This window comes from Drosophila bipectinata, chromosome 3R (genome assembly GCF_030179905.1).
Source record: "Drosophila bipectinata strain 14024-0381.07 chromosome 3R, DbipHiC1v2, whole genome shotgun sequence".
Taxonomy (NCBI): Eukaryota; Metazoa; Arthropoda; class Insecta; order Diptera; family Drosophilidae; genus Drosophila; species Drosophila bipectinata.
The window spans coordinates 4,278,756-4,294,284 of NC_091739.1; the positions used below are offsets into that span (position 1 = coordinate 4,278,756).

The 15,529-nt window shown below is 41.8% G+C and overlaps 2 protein-coding genes and 1 pseudogene across 14 annotated transcripts in view; 2 read left to right on the forward strand and 1 right to left on the reverse strand.

Annotated features, from left to right (window-relative positions):
- The window catches only part of tmod (tropomodulin), a 49,455-nt gene that overhangs the window by 13,258 nt on the left and 20,668 nt on the right, over positions 1 to 15,529 (reverse strand). Inside the window, exon 1 of one of the 12 annotated variants that reach the window (XM_070280974.1) lies at positions 4,226 to 4,579. The exons of the other annotated variants lie outside the window; for them this stretch is intronic. Within the exon in view, the coding sequence (XP_070137075.1) occupies positions 4,226 to 4,231 (6 nt within the window). The 5' untranslated portion in view covers positions 4,232 to 4,579. Of the gene's footprint in view, positions 1 to 4,225; positions 4,580 to 15,529 lie in introns of those variants that run through there. 12 annotated transcript variants of the gene reach the window in all.
- Positions 553 to 1,731, forward strand: LOC108128107 (microtubule-associated protein RP/EB family member 1 pseudogene; annotated as a pseudogene).
- Positions 8,165 to 13,011, forward strand: LOC108128108 (uncharacterized). 2 transcript variants are annotated; one of them, XM_017245503.2, is made up of 2 exons: positions 8,165 to 8,418; positions 12,448 to 13,011. In XM_017245503.2, the coding sequence occupies exon 2, from the start codon at positions 12,656 to 12,658 to the stop codon at positions 12,797 to 12,799; it is 144 nt and encodes a 47-aa protein (XP_017100992.1). In that variant the 5' UTR covers positions 8,165 to 8,418; positions 12,448 to 12,655; the 3' UTR covers positions 12,800 to 13,011. The 2 variants fall into 2 exon arrangements, with proteins under 2 accessions (XP_017100992.1, XP_017100991.1); XM_017245502.2 differs by having other exon boundaries at positions 8,165 to 8,411.

Consider the following 15,529-nt stretch of genomic DNA (forward strand, 5'->3'; position numbering starts at 1 on the left):
CTCACTAGAAAACATATACAGGTGCCATTTAGTACAATGATTTCTTCACTAACAGCCATCCGTACCATTAAACATTGGAAAAAACTGAATATGAAGATTTTTTTTATTGAAAGCTATTTAATTCTAAAGCTTCAGATTTTGATTTTCAATTAAAGTGGCTTATTCGGCAAGGATTCGCTTTCAGGATTACACATTTGGACAATTTCCAGGTTAAAAACAAGTCCCTTTGAAAGCTCGGTTCAGAAAACCATTATAATTTTTGTAAATGACCTTGACTTTTTCATAAAATGATATTAAAAGTTCCTAAATAGTCAAAAATAAAAAGCATTTCCTTTAATCCCAAATTAAAATATGGTTTGATCCACTAATTTCACTAAGAACTAAAAAGTCCTCCAAAGAAAAATTGGTTTCTTTGATTTTTAGAAGCTTTAGATTCAATTTTATTATAAAGCACAAAATGTTATTAAGTGCTTACAGTATTCTTAGTTTTATTTTTTTGATCAAGCAATCCATGCAAAATTGTTTAGGGAGATTCAAACAACAGCTCCCCGACAAACATCTTTCTACTACAAAACATCGACTCGAAAGGACCGTCCAAAATCTAGATGCTAAATCAAAAAAATTCAAATTACAATAATAAAAATTCAAAGTTAACGATGTCCGGGACCATGGGAAGGGCTGTAAACGTGTACGCCACAAACGGAACTGTGGACAATCCGTCGCGCCACGAGATGGTTGCGTGGGTCAACAAGCTGCTGGAGGCGAGTTTCACAAAGGTAGAGGAGCTCTGCACCGGAGCTGCCTACTGCCAGTTTATGGACATGATGTTCCCCAACTCTGTGCCGATGAACCGCATCAAGTTCCGCACCAACACGGAGTACGATTCCTTGCAGAATTTCAAGTTGCTGCAAGTAGCCTTCAAGAATGTCGCGGTGGCCAAGGAGATACCCGTAGAAAGGCTGGTCAAGGGACGTTTCCAGGACAACTTGGAATTTTGCCAGTGGTTCTGCAAATTCGTGGAGACCAACTACGACGGGCACGTTTACCATGCCAGCAAAGCCCGGAACGGGCACATCTTGGGCTATGGTCCCAACTTCGTGAGGCCCAAGGACAGGATCCTATCGCCTCTCCGAGTCGATGACACACTCGAAGCACCACGAACTGCTAAGCGCCCTCGCCAGGAGGACCAGAGGCCAGTACCGCGCAGAGTCGTCGACAAGCTGGCGCCGGAATACTTTGGAAAGAACGACCATTGGGAGGGTATCGAGAAGGACAGGGACATGGCTTTCTCGAAACTCCGAGATATAGAAATACTATGCCAGGGCGATTTCAGGCGGTGCAGCGCGAAGGCCGTGGCCGCGAAGGTCCTCAAGATTGTCAACGCTCTCCACAAGCCAAAAGCCAGGTATACTGGCCCCCGATAGAGGGTGTGGCCACTTTTATCTCACATGCAACCAGAGAAGAGTAGGAGGGGGCGCTAGTTAGTCACCATGTAATAAAGGCTCATTAAAAACGCTGATGAAATTTACTGCCTTATGTAAGAGCCCGAACTCCCACACGTGATAAGCCCGACGAGACCGACCAACCACTCATGAATCAGTCATGAGGAGCCGAGATTATGAATCCACAATCCGAACAGCGCAACGTGTCTGGAGGGGTTTTCACTTGTATTTTTGTAATTTTGCATGTGAATAAAAGAAACAGTTCAGTTGTTACTATTATACTCTAGAAGCCGATGCATTCGTACTTTACCCAACAGTGGCCAACAGTAGGTTTGACCTTTCGATCAGTGCCCAGCCATCGCACCTCCGAATCAAACTCACCTGCAATTAAAAGACGGAGAACGAAATGCATTATTAAGTGAAAGGGGGAAACTGGGCTCGTAAAGCTGGCAGGGAAGGCTATGCCTGATTTATGTATATTGGCCAAAAGATAAAGCGGCAGCTGGAAACTTTCCCAGAGGAGGGCCAACAATGCAGGACAAAGTGCGGCAAGAGGCAGGTAATTACATGAAAGCCACGCAGAGAAAATTATGTGAAAGATTAAATTTGTAAGATAAATTGGAGTGGCGGGCAGGCCTTGTCAGTCACTTTCCAGGGAATCATAACCTATACGGTATAAAGGGCCCTCCGGAGGGTGAGATACAGGGCCGCATAAAAAATACGCAATGTTCATAAAAAAAACTGTTGCGGTAATAAATGAAAATTATGCAAAGTTTCATCCGAATGATGGAGTAATGCCCATCCAAGCCAGAAACAGAAACGGTTAACGGAGCGTGTTATAAGGCCGGAGACACAATCCCGTGTCCCATCGCCCTTGGGCTCACTCCTCCCCCCCGATGAGTAAGTGGAAATTTATGAAAATGCGCAGCGCCGAGTAATAAATGTGGGACGGTGCACTTCCATAGAAGAACTCTCGGAAGTTTTAAGCCACCAGGAGAGCCCACAACATCTCAGCTGTCGGAGGAGGAGGGCGGGCCATGTTTACAACCAAAATCCAAGTGGGCAACAACTTTTCACCGAAAAAGTTTGTCTGACAGTTTGGAAAAAGGCTTTAATCGTGTCACGGCATTAGGCGATGATAATATCAACTTTTGCCGCCCAGCACTTAGCCATGACTGGGCCGGAACGAGGTGCTAATTGAAGAGAGTTGGCTTGAACCTGGTTGTGAGCCCAGTGTGTCATCTTCCGCTGGTCTATTTATGGAAGTACAGTAAGTTCTTTGTTGCCAAACTCATTGAAATATAAATTATGGATCCAATATCGACGAGTAGATAAAAAAGGTAAACAAAGTGGGAGTCCATCAGGTGTATATTATATAGATAAGGATTAGTTACCCTCTATTGAACTCATTTACCTTCACGAAACCCACTGTAGGCAAGCAGTTGTGGGCCAACAAGTTGTATCTGATGGTTTGCGGTCTCTGATGGTTTTGTCTTTCGTCAATTTTCATGTGCCGGCCGTCAATTAAATGACGGAAATGAGCAATTTTATGTTGGCCGACATCTCTGTTGCTTTTTTCGCTTTTGGCTTTTTATTCTGTGCCCCTATTCCGGGGCTGGGAAATGGCTTTTCATGTCTGCTTTGATGGCTGTCCATCTGTCCCCAGAAACCAAAGGCAGAGCACCGGCAAAGGCGATTAATTACTCAGATCAGCGATGTTAAATGCGCTTTTGACGCCCCCGCGGCAGTTCTTCCGGTTAGCTGAAGAGTGGGCCCTAGGCCGGGGGGGTGGTGCTAGCTTAATTGAGGGCGAATGAGAACTGGGATTATCCCACGGGCTTAGGTGAGTGCAAAAAACCTAATTAAAAGAATCTCTGCAGAAAGGAATCAAATTAAACCCTTTTTAATTTTAGGGTTTTTAAAATAATCTTATAACCTTAATATAGTTTTTATTGAATATTGAGTATGATATATTGAGTATGTTTTTATTTATGTACATATGATATACATATATTTTTTAGACCACTTTAAAAATATGATATACATATATTTTTTAGACCACTTTAGAAAGGTAAATACTTTCAAAACTTGATAATTTTAATAGAAAACCGGTTCAGAAACCTAAGATTTATCCCCGTATTTTGACCATGAAACCACGATTGGAGTAAACTAACGATTTTGTTGAGGTATTGCTGTACTACATACTATCTGAAGGGACGTCTCGGTATCTTTCAGAACGTCACTTCAGGGGTAAGGTGAGTAACTCGATTCTCCAGATAAGGTCGCGCGACATAGCGGTAAACGGTTGCCAATATCAAACAGCTGTTCCAGCGAGATAAGGAGGCTCACTCGGAGACATTATGTAAAAATGCTAAATACCCAAAATTGTGACACAAAACAAAGGAAAAGAAAGCGCCTTCCGATGATATAATACAGACTATTAATTAATGGAAATTAATAGCCTCATGGACCGATTGGGGGGGATCAATAATTAACCAAAAGGTGAGACGGGGTGGAATTCGTAAAATAAAATATCAAAAATATTCGATGACGAAGCCGGCTGAGCGAGAGAGAACGTTAAAGAGCGCAAACTCCAGAACTCAACAACTGAGAGACAAACAAACTGACGTAATCGGAGCCAAATGGGGGGAGGAGATAACCAGAGAGCGAAAACACAACTCGGAGCAAACAATTTAAACAATAAAATGAAATGAAATCATTCAAGGAGAGCCACCGAAACATCAATGAAAAAACAATTTAAACACTTGAGCAGCGCCACTAACCTCCATTATTGTTGTTGTTTGTTGCTATGTGTATTTGATTCGCCGTTAGGGTCACCCTTTTGTGTTTGTTGTTATTCACTATTTGCTTTTTTGACACGCACAAGAATTTTGTTGTTGTAATTTTTTTGTTTCTTTCACTTGAACCCACTCTTTTGTTTTTTTTTGGGCGTGACACTCGGTAAGCCGACCCTGCTGATTTTTTCACTCGTTTTCTGACTTAAGCACGCCTACAGATTTGCGTCTTCAATCACGAGCCAGCGTAATTGTTTAATAGTTAATAGCTACTAGTAGTTAACGGCAAAAGGTCGAAAAAAGTAGTGGTTGAAAGGCAGTATGTTGTTCCATGCCATCTCTGGCTGGATCAGCGGGAAAAAGTACCAGATGGTATTTTTATACCAGTGGAAAACGGTCTTCTTAATGTTTACCTGCCAGATTTGTGAACTCTAGTTGGATGACATTTATCGTTATTTCCCACTTAACTTCAAAATATTTTTGTTTATTTTTTTTACTTCTGGTCTAATTTTATTTACGAATTTTATTTCTTTTTGTTGTTTTCTCGAAAAATCTACAATTTTTCCATTGTGTCTGGCCACACTAATTTCTCATTTCCACTCATAATCTCATTGAGACGAACCGGGTAGAAATTTATGAACCGGTAAAGGTCAAGCCGAGCTCAAACGATAAAAAATTACTCAAGTGGGGAGGTTTTACTATACAATATAGTACTGATTACAGGTAAAATTAAATATTGATAACTTTAATAAATATATTAAAAGAAAAATATCACTAAATAAGAATCAAATTTAATAATAAACAAAATAAAACTTTTATCCCAACATCTGGTTACAAATTGTGAAACAAAGACTTTTTTAAATAAGCCATAAATTATAAATAATACTAAATATGTAGTAGTTAATGAAAAAATCAAAAAATTTAAGTAATAAATTTATTAAAATTTTATTTAAAATAAATCTTAAAAAAATGTTTATAAAATGTTGTTTTTTAGTACATTCTCAATTGAGTGCCTTTTGTGTTGGTTAGATTTGAGTGTTTTTAATGATCTGGAGCTTACAGTTTGAGAGTAACTACGCGGCAAGGTTTGAGAGCCATTGAAAATTCAAAAATCATTTCCCTGCCAATCCCAATTAATGGAAATTATGAACATAAATTTGAGTTACTTCCCGCACATCGTTAACTCATTCTCATTTGGAAGGCAAATGACAAATTTTCCATACGGGTAATTTTTATGGCCGTCACATAAAATTAATATTATCCAAGATGCACGCCATAAATCAACTGGCAGGACCCAAGAATCCAGATGTGGCCATTTCCCGCTCTGCATATCATTTTCAGTTCGTTTTATCAACTTTTCTTGTGTAATTTTTGAGCGAATTGCGTGAAATTAATTAGGGTAGTGGTGGCTGGCAAGGGGAGGGCAGAGGAATGAAACTGCGAGGGAAAAACTTGCGCGGCATTTCCATAAACAACCATAACAGGAGACACTGCATACTTTAGGGGGCACGGTACACTGAGAATATTTCAACTGAGGGGTCTGGGCATATTAATATAGTGGATTTTCATGGTTATAGTACAAGATTAAGGTCCTCTGTGATTAAAAAAAAAATCATTTCCTGGTTTAAACATATTTTCTCAGTGTAGGGAAGGTCAGGGGGCGTGGTGCGAGGGCAAACGTGATGCGCAGACAAATAGAAGACGTCATAAAAATGCCATTGTAAGTAGTTGAGCTTCTTTTTTTGGCTTTTGTTGGCGTTGTGACAGGCGGTATCTGCTTTTGTAGTAATTTTTGCTCCTGCTGTTGTTGTTATCCTTGCTCGTTATTGCTGTTGTTGCCGGCAAATCGACAAAAGGCACGCAAAGGAGGCAGAAACTCATTTCACTTGTGTCGAAAAGATAAATGCGAAGCGCTTAAAAAAGCAATTACCGCATAAATTGCGCTACAACGCGGTATGGTACCCCGACTACCTCTTCCCTCTGGCATGTACTCCCGAAATACCCCATCTGCCTCACCCCCCCTTGTGTTTGGCGTGCACAGGATGCGGCGCATAAAACTTGCTACAAAAGACAGTCCTTCCGAAGCCGCGAAGGCTTTCTCGCAAAACAAATGTTGCCAACACGCAAAAACATGCAAAATGCATTGAAGGAGTCTGGAGGGGGGTAGTGGGCTGTGGGGGGCGTGGAGTCCGGCTTAATTGAAAAATCAATAGTGGGCCTTCCACCCTCTTCCACCCACTCCCGCACTAAACTCGCGTAAATCAAGTTAAAAATCGCAGCAATCAAAGCACCTGAAGCGCAATAAAAACTCATTAAAATGAGCCCCTCAAAATAGGAAACAGGTGAAGCGAAGAGTGCACTGAAAAAAATATAAATATAATTCACAAAAAAATAAACTTTATTAAAAAAGAACAAAAGATGGTTTAGAGAATAGAAAGTTTTCATAAAAAATCCACTTTTTCGTTCTTAAAAAACTCTTAATATTTGAAGAAAATTATTAAAATAGGATAATATTTTATTACCTGAAGAATAGGAAATTTCTAAGGATAATTTCAATAATAAATATGTTGAATATATTTCATATTATTCATTATTCATATTCATATTATAGTCTTTATTTTTACGGTATACCAAGAGGCTCCGGTGACGATTGGGGGCCAGGTGTGTTGTCCGGAGTCTCCGGACCACGGTTACGACGGCCGTACTCCGAAATTGGATTTGAACAAATTACAACACATCGATTTCTCATTAGGGTCGGAGGGAAAAGGAAATCAATGGGTGAGGTGAGTTGTATACCAGGAGAATGCCCCTTCATCCAGGAGAATGAGGGGGATACCAGGAGAATGAGGGGGAGATCCTGCTGCGACATTTGATGGCGACAGAAATCACTTAAAGGGAAAATTTAATTGACTCGACTGCGGAAGTCAGCTGCCAATTTGTTGGCCATGCCAGTGGCACAGGAAATTTCGTCGACTTCCTGATTTAAATAATAACAAACTGTGCCGATGTCTGTATGGCTCTGGCGCTCCACCCCTCCACCCTGCTCGCCGCTTCCTGCAAGTCTAAAGTCTTGCTTGTCACGCCAACTGACGGCCCGAGAGCCTCGCCCCTCTCTCCCACCAGCAACGCCCCAGCTTCCTTTGAGGGGGCAGGCCAGAAACATGATTGGCGTCATCAGCGATGGATCCTGAACAGGGGACAGGGGGGAGGGCGGTTGATTTGGTCAGCGTTTGCCTGCCGGCTTAGTTGAGTGTCAATATTTGTGCGCCTCCTGTGTATGGGCGGTTTTTTAGAAGGGGCGCAAGGGGCGTGGCACTACAGGCTACGGAAAATTAAAATGTTTGCCTTATGATGCGGCTGAAAATATAAACATGACAGGGCGGAAGGAGGCGTAAACAAGAAAAATGGGAAATATTTGAATTGGAGGAGTGGTTTTTTTTTGGGGGGGAGGAGGGCTTAAAATTGGGGTAGTCGTTGCTAGTCAGATCGATAAGCGATTTGGTAAAGGATTGTACTGGAATTAGGGTTAAGGGGTCTCTAGAAAAAGGATTAAAAAATCGGAGATTTTCTTAGTAAGAGCTCATCTTTGCAAGAGTTTCTTCAAAACTATTTCAAGGCGATCGCCATTTTGAAAAGTTTCCATCCATGAGCCGACCCACAAGGATAGGCAGGATATGCAATCCTTTCGCTTAGCGTCCATCCATCCACTTGCTTCTGCCTGTTGACTGAGAACTCTTTGCATTTGTTGAACAACAATTTCCGGCACGAAAAGAACGCAGCGAATGCCGAGAACGCCGTGGCAACGAATCGCCAAACGAGACGAGGCTCAACTGGTGAGGTTCGCACGATTCAGGACGAAGGACGAGCCCCGAACGTCCTGCTATAAGAAGCCGCCTGCAAAGCCAAATAGTCGGAGTCGCGTTAGCAACGTCAAGCTGAAAGCATCGCGGCATTCTCTCAAAGGCTCACCAAGCCGAACACTCAGCATACGAAATATTACGTATACGCCGCGTGGAACTGTCTCCAAAAGAAAACCATAACAGTGAAGTGAAGCTGTCAAAAAAACCCAACAAAAAAATATATAAGGGAAAGGAAAAAAGAGTTTACCGCCTCGGCTCGTTAGTGGAAAATTTTTTGCCTTTTGGCCAGTTTACGAGCGGCTCAGCATAAATTGGTAACGTGTATGTCTCTTATTTTTTGAGGATGGGGCTTGGGGGGATTCGGGACGCGGGTCAAATGGCTCATAAAAGTGCGTGTGAGCCGAGTATTTGTCCATGAATGGAATCTCCAACCGAAAACTCATGAATGAAGCTGACAAACCGACGCAGGCGGACTCCTGGCGAAAGTGATTTATGCCGCGAGGCTGTCTGGCGTTTGTTGCTTTAATTATATGACTTCGAGGGCTGCATGGGGTCCGGGTCCGAAAGTTGGCGCTTTGATGTGCCGGGATGATTATGGAAGCCAGGCACGCAGAAATGCAAATGGAAGGCCGCAGAAAATTGGACATGTGTGTGCGTATGGAAGGATAATAGCACCTTTTTCGGATGCCAAGAACCAGCGGCCCAACACCGCAGGACATTTAACACTTCATTGACTTTTGTGGCCTCTTTGACTCCCTGACTCGCAGGCTGACTGACTGCCTGGCTGCCTGACTGTCAACATTCCAGTGAAAGTTTCATTTGCATTTCGTGTGCGCCGCCAGTGAAAATTAATGGCCGCAATGCTTTGGCAAGTTTTACTTCAGGCCATCTCTCTCCACACGATGCGTTAACTTGCCAATTTGTTTAGCTTCGAACTCTTTAATAAGTTTGCCAGGCGCCGCAAACTTTTGCCAGCAGCACATTCTTACCCCCACTCCTTTCATAGCCTTTGACCCTTTTTCACACACACCCACACACCCCTGATACACACATGAATGTGTGCACTTATATAAAGAAGGAAATACCCACGTGTGTGGCCAAGAGGGCCTGAGTGGGGGTGTTGCCATGGCTGTCTGATCCTAGGCTTTGACGTCTAATTTATGAAGCCCTCTTAAATCCTCCGAAGGAGGCGCACAGTTCCGCTTCAAGCAACAGGCTGCAATTCCTCCCTGGTGACTCATTTGTTACAGGGTATCACGTAGTCTTTTTATTTTATATACTTCTTTTTTATGTAATTTACTTATTTTATCGTTATTTTTTGGGAATATACTTTAAGAAAAATAACTTAAAACGCCTGTGACTGGTAAGAGAATAAGTTTTCTTTTTGATGGAATATTTTAGATTCAATATGGGCCTTTTCTATTTTTATTTTATTTTCCTTTTTGGAAATTAAATTGGGTGACTTTTATTGAATTTTATAATTTATAAATGATTTTTATACAAATGTTTTTATTTTTAAAATTCTTTAATAACTCCCTTAATATTATTTCTTTTATGCAATTATAGTCTTGTTTTAGGCTAAAAATAAACTGCCTAGGGAGGAAAAACAAATCCCAGTTGAACTTGGCCCGGTCATTTGCTACCAACTCTCCTTGCTGGCCTCGTGGTAATTTCTTTTTTGTTGGCCTTAAGTTATGTTGAAAAAGAGGCGGCTCGAGGAGGCGGGGCCTTGCGTCACATTCCTCAGCTTGTTAGATTTGTTGCCCCCCAAAACTTTTTTAATGAGTTTCATAATCTTTGATGCGCTTCGCTTTGTTTCCAGTCTCCGCCTCCGACATCCCTGCCCTGCCACCCGCTTTTCGGCCTAATGATGTGCGAGCCCTGGAATGTGGCAAGCGGCCTTTGAAAATTGTTTTTCTTCGTGGGGACGGTGCTAGGACATGGGGCATAGAGAGAGCCAGAGTCGAGGACTAAAACTTATTCAGCGAGTGCTAGGGCCGCGATAAGCGTTTAATTGAAAGCGACCCCAAACATTTTTGGGGCGGAGGGGACGGCGAAAGGACCCTCCATAAAGGATTCATTGCTGATGTCCGTTTCAGGTCGCTGGATGCCTGATGATTGCAGCTGGCAGTTGGCAGATGCATTTTTTACGCAAATGCAGCAGTAACCTCTGACCTGTTGGGGGAACCCACACTCTTTAAACTTTTAAAAGGGGTTGACACTGAGCGAAATAAAGGCTTGATAGTCTTGGTGGTTTTAAATCATAAGAAGTTTTGAAAATAGCTTCTAGATTTAATGCCAAGAATCAGGAATTTTAAACAATATTATTTAATTAAAAAAAATATATATATCGTTTGGAATGTGTTCTGATTTTTTAAGAGTAATTGATGGTTTCATTAGTTTGCTGGCTGGATTTAATTTCGCTTTTTTGCGTCTCGGCTCCAATTTGGTTTAAATTGTTTCCCCCACTAATTGAGAACGTTTCGAGTGGATCCAAGTGGAAGTTGTGACTGAAGGAGGGGTAGGCATCTACCTAGGAGGAGGGGTGCGGTTTGCGGTACGTGGCACGTCAAAAAGGGTCAGGTCGAGTGGCGTGCATTCGGTGCACATGTTGCTCATGTGGAAACTGCCTGCCACGCCCCCGTAGCCCACTCTTTTAAATCCCGGAATCTAATTCCCTTCGTGGCCGTTCAGACCTTGTTCAGTTTAAATTTCATTTGTTTAATTTCCTCTCGTCGCGCACCCGAGAAGCTCGTACATCCTTTTGGGGTCCTTTCTTCTTGGCCAACATATTGGGCAACATGCCGAGCAAATATGCAACAATGCGGCGCCGTAGGAGGGCCGGGAATGGCGAAAAGAACAGGGTAAAGAACATCAACAGCATCTGGCAACATGAAATGCAATTGTGCAACTCGACTCTGTACATGTCTCTGCGAGTAGGGGTGGGAGAATGTTTTCTGAATGGGCCTCGGGAAGCCTGGGCTGACGTGGCGTATGCGTAATTTGTGTTCTTCTCCTTGCATCGCAAAAGTCGCGGGCGGTGGAAAAATGTGAGGCGAGAACTTTCCGTATTCCCCGAAGGCATCCGGCATCTGGCATTTGAGGAGGAAAAAAAAGAGAAGCTTTTCCCACACATGCTGGGAGAACGACAGGATTCCTTTCTTGCTGGCCACACATAATCCTTTGGACCGGGCTTCGTCCTTATCTCTTGCTTCTGTTTCAGCTTGTATTTTGCACGTTTTTTCCTTTTTATAACCTTGTTGCCATAAATCTGATAAATCGCTGCTGTAAATACTCTTTCTTATTTTTTTGTGGATTAAGGTCCTCCTTACTCGCCATGGTTACTAATTAGCACATGCATTAATTAACTCATTTCCTTGCCAATGGCTAGTCTTTTGCCATTTTTCAACAATTAGTTATAAGCTTTTGAATAGTTGTGTATGTTTATATCATCATGTCGTGTACCATACTGGGATTACTTTTATTTTTCTTTCTTAAGGATGTAGTCTCATGTGTGAGGTTAAAAAAATCAATTTTTTTTTTTTTTTATATTTTGATAGTGTTGTTTATTATGAATGTACTGTTAAAGTTTCAAATAAAAATATCAAATAATGACAGAGATACAGCCCATAATCGAGAGCGCGCCTACACCGAAAAGTATGAGTTTCTCGGTAGCGTCTAAACTTTAAACGCGTTTTTCTCGAAACGACATTTTTGTGTGCGGCGCAGGTGATTCACAAAATTCTATGGTACCGATCTAGCTGAAATTTGGATATGTTGTTCTAAAAAGTAACACCTCTGTCCCGTACTAGAATCATTTATTTTTAATGATTAGTTTTTTTTTTATCATTAATTTAAGATAAATTTTTTAAATTTTTTTTAATTTTTTGTTTTGTGAGTTCGCCATTTTGTTGTTTATTGATGAAAATATTTCATTCTATTACGGGACAGAGCCATTAGCTTACAAAACAATAATCTATTCTAATTTTTTGTTTCGGATGACTCTAGCAGACGAAATCACCTGCGCCATCTTATCTATCTTTTTTTTTTATATGCATACTTTGGCATGCTATAAAGTGTATTAAACTACACAAGAATAAATTAAACAAAATATTTTCAAATAGTTTATGATGCTTATAAAAACATATTTGAAAATTGAAACGATGGCATTATTTTTTATTACAAAAAAAATTTTTTTAAATAACCTCTAAAAAGTAGGCCGGCACATGAGACTACATCCTTAAGGCTCCCACATTCCCGTGCGTGCTGGGGGGATATGAATAATCTGCGCGTTATTTCCATCTGCTTTTCACTCACGTTTCCCTTTCCACCTCTCTTTTTCCATTGCAGCTGGTTTCCATTTCTCCGCATTTCCCATTTTCACGGCCGTAATGAGGCAATGAGACGACGGGCAGCCGGAACAGCAGCTGTAGCGGTAGAATCCGTACCGGAGCCATGACATCTGGAGTTCGCCGGAGTCTGGTGCTTTGGCCTCTGGCCGAGTGAAAAGGATAGCTGCGATACGGCAAGGCGAGCCGAGGCGAGGCGAGAGGGAGCGATGCTGCGCGATATCTTTCTGTATTTAGTTCTAATCGTTTTATTTTGCTTCATTTTCATGGCGCAGTTAATCGTCAACGTTTACGCGTTCCAGCGCCAGCCGTCGCCCCAGAAGGCGGAGCGCAATGAAATTATATTTGTCTAGAAGACAGACCTCTGAACCACTCGAGGAAAGCATAATACCAGCTGAACCACCCACTCACCTTAAGGGCAAAACAAAGAAAAAATTAGCCAAGTGCTGAGAGAAGAGATAACTTTAATGATTTATTTATAATTTTTTTTGTAGAATTGAATGCCTAATCAAGACTAGTTATAGCCTAGGAATATAACTAGGCATACACTTCATGATAACTTTCTTGAATCAAGAATTTCCCTCTCGTTGAAAAGTTTTTTTCACGGTGTGGGAAAATGGAGTGCCACCAACAGCGACAGTGGCTAGAAGTCAGACCACGGCGGTTTCTATTTAATAAGAAAGGGAACTCAACTAGGTTCAACTCACGGTTGAGCGAGAAAAGTGGGAAAAAGTCTGGAGAATAAAGAGGGAAATGGCGGAGAAAGCGCGGCCGAGGAGATCAAAAGGGGGGCTGGGGGGATCACCGCAGGAGGAAGATAAACCCTCGAAGAACTGTTAAACTAGGTTGCTCGCTAATTAGTAACGGTAGTCTTGGGAGTGCACAATACACACCACACACCACTGAACACACACTCACACAAACACCCACAGAAGGCTCTCACACACACAGGGAGATCCGCACAAAAGAAAGTTTTCCAGTTGCCAGGGGAAAAGCGTTGGAAAAGTCGAACCACTGAAAAATCCGCGACAGCCGGAGCCAAAGAATTCAGGAAAGGCAGTCCGGAAAATGGTTGAATTAATTTTATCATAATTTCTGGGATTTTTCTTTTTTTCGATTGAAATTTCTGTTCAGACTTTCTTGTTTGTTTTTCATTATGTTGTTTTTTTATATAAACTTTTTTTTTTAAAGAGTAAAAAAGGAAATCATATTCTGTTGTACACGTTATGTATCACATAAATATCAGAAATATTTTGTGAAAGTAATCGATGCAATTTCCCTTTGGCAGCCAGGCTTTAGAAGTTTTCCTTGCCTACTTTTTGGGGCGGGTTTGAAACTGGTTACCAATTGGGTTTTAATTGACATGGTTTGGGAAACCAGTTTCTATTTGTTGTTTATTGATAAAAAGTAATTGATTTATTCTTGCAGCCTTTTGGCACAAATTTGTTTCATTTGTTCCAGCGTGTCACTGGCAGTTGGCAAATGTGGAATGAAATTATCCATTAACTCTTTTAAAAAGATTTATTTGAAAGAGGTTAGGAAACAAGCCCCCTGGTTCTGCCCAAAGGCACAAATTCTGGTCTTAAATTTAAGCCCGGCCCGAAAACAATTGCCACGTGTTCAGTGGGCGTGGCAGATTGCCTAAGCTGTGGACACTTTTTTGTTATTGATTTCTAGCCGCACTCGAGGCCGCTCTTTTTAAGTCTTTTCAGCTTGGGTTTTGTTCCATTTTTTTGCGGATTTTTTTGTTTCATATTTTCGGTTGTTTTTCCTTTTGGCACGCCGCAGCGTTTTATTGTTTTCTTTTAAGCCAGAACTGCTGCTGTTGCTTCAACACTCGAGCTCTTGAGGGGCATACACACACTTGACCCCGTTCGACGCCGAGCATTGAAACTTTACAATGGCCCGTGGTAGGGTCTGGGCAGTGGGTGAATCTGGGCGGAAAAGGGGGGCCGGGGCTCAGCATTTAGCTCCGGCCGAGGCGGTTAAACTTGATTGCTGTCAGTGTGTCCAAATGGAAATTAAAGTTTCATCAAAAGCTCAAAGCACTAAGCACTAAGCGGATGTGGGCCAAGTTTGCCGAAGAGTTTTCTAGAGGTTTTTGTTTTTGTTAAAACTTGTGTTTAAATTTAAATTCAAGAGTCAAAGTTTAAAACGAAAAAATACACTGAGACACGAGGACACTATCACACCCATATCGAAAAAAAATCAAAATGTATTAATCGAAAATTAAAACGTTTTACATTCAAACAAGAATCTATTATAGAGGAACATTTTACGAGTACGGTTATATACTCTGCTATACATACTTAGATATATGATATATACATTCGAACAATAATAGTTTTAGTTATCGATCGATAAGTGCTAAGCAGTCACCACAAATAAATAACACTTTAAAATTGTATCGAACTTGTAGCTAGATCTGAACAATGAAAACGAATCGAAATCGAACTAAATTGAATAAAGTGAATAAATGTTCTTTGGATAAAAACTGAAAGTGTTTCATTACTGAGTTGATTTTCAGGATTTTCTTGAATTATGAATAAAGCTGTAAAATGTCATTTAAAATGCCGCCCTCCCACAGGGGCATCTTGGGTTTCCTCGAATGACTTGTGACTGCACTGGCTTTCGGCATTCATAATTGGGGTTAACCCGCACTTAGCACCGCCCTAGCCCGCCTTAGGCCCCTCGGTCTCATCCATTCCCCGAATTGAGTGACCAGTCCATTAACGTTCCCATTTTCGTTTTGCTGCCCCTTGAGGAAGTGTTAACCATCGAGCATTGGGCAATTGGCATGAGAAGAAATGAATACATTATTTCAGCCATTTAGCAACCGGGGAGAAAGGGGGCGGGCGGGACAGGACAAGAGGGCGTGGAGGACGAGAGGGGGCGGGGCAGCCGCTTGTCATGACACTGAGTCCTCGGACGAAACTTTTGGCTCTTGGCCAGAATGCAAAAAGAAAAGCTACCGGGCAGGCATTTCGACCGCACCCGTTGCTGCCCCCATCCTCGGTCTTATTTTCCTTATATGCAACAAGCTTGCAGCATCCTCCCCCCACCTCCCACCCCTCAGCCGACCA

What these genes read in the sequence shown, in the direction of transcription:
- LOC108128108 (XM_017245503.2), top strand. Translation starts at nt 12,656, where the DNA reads ATGCTGCGCGATATCTTTCTGTATTTAGTTCTAATCGTTTTATTTTGC.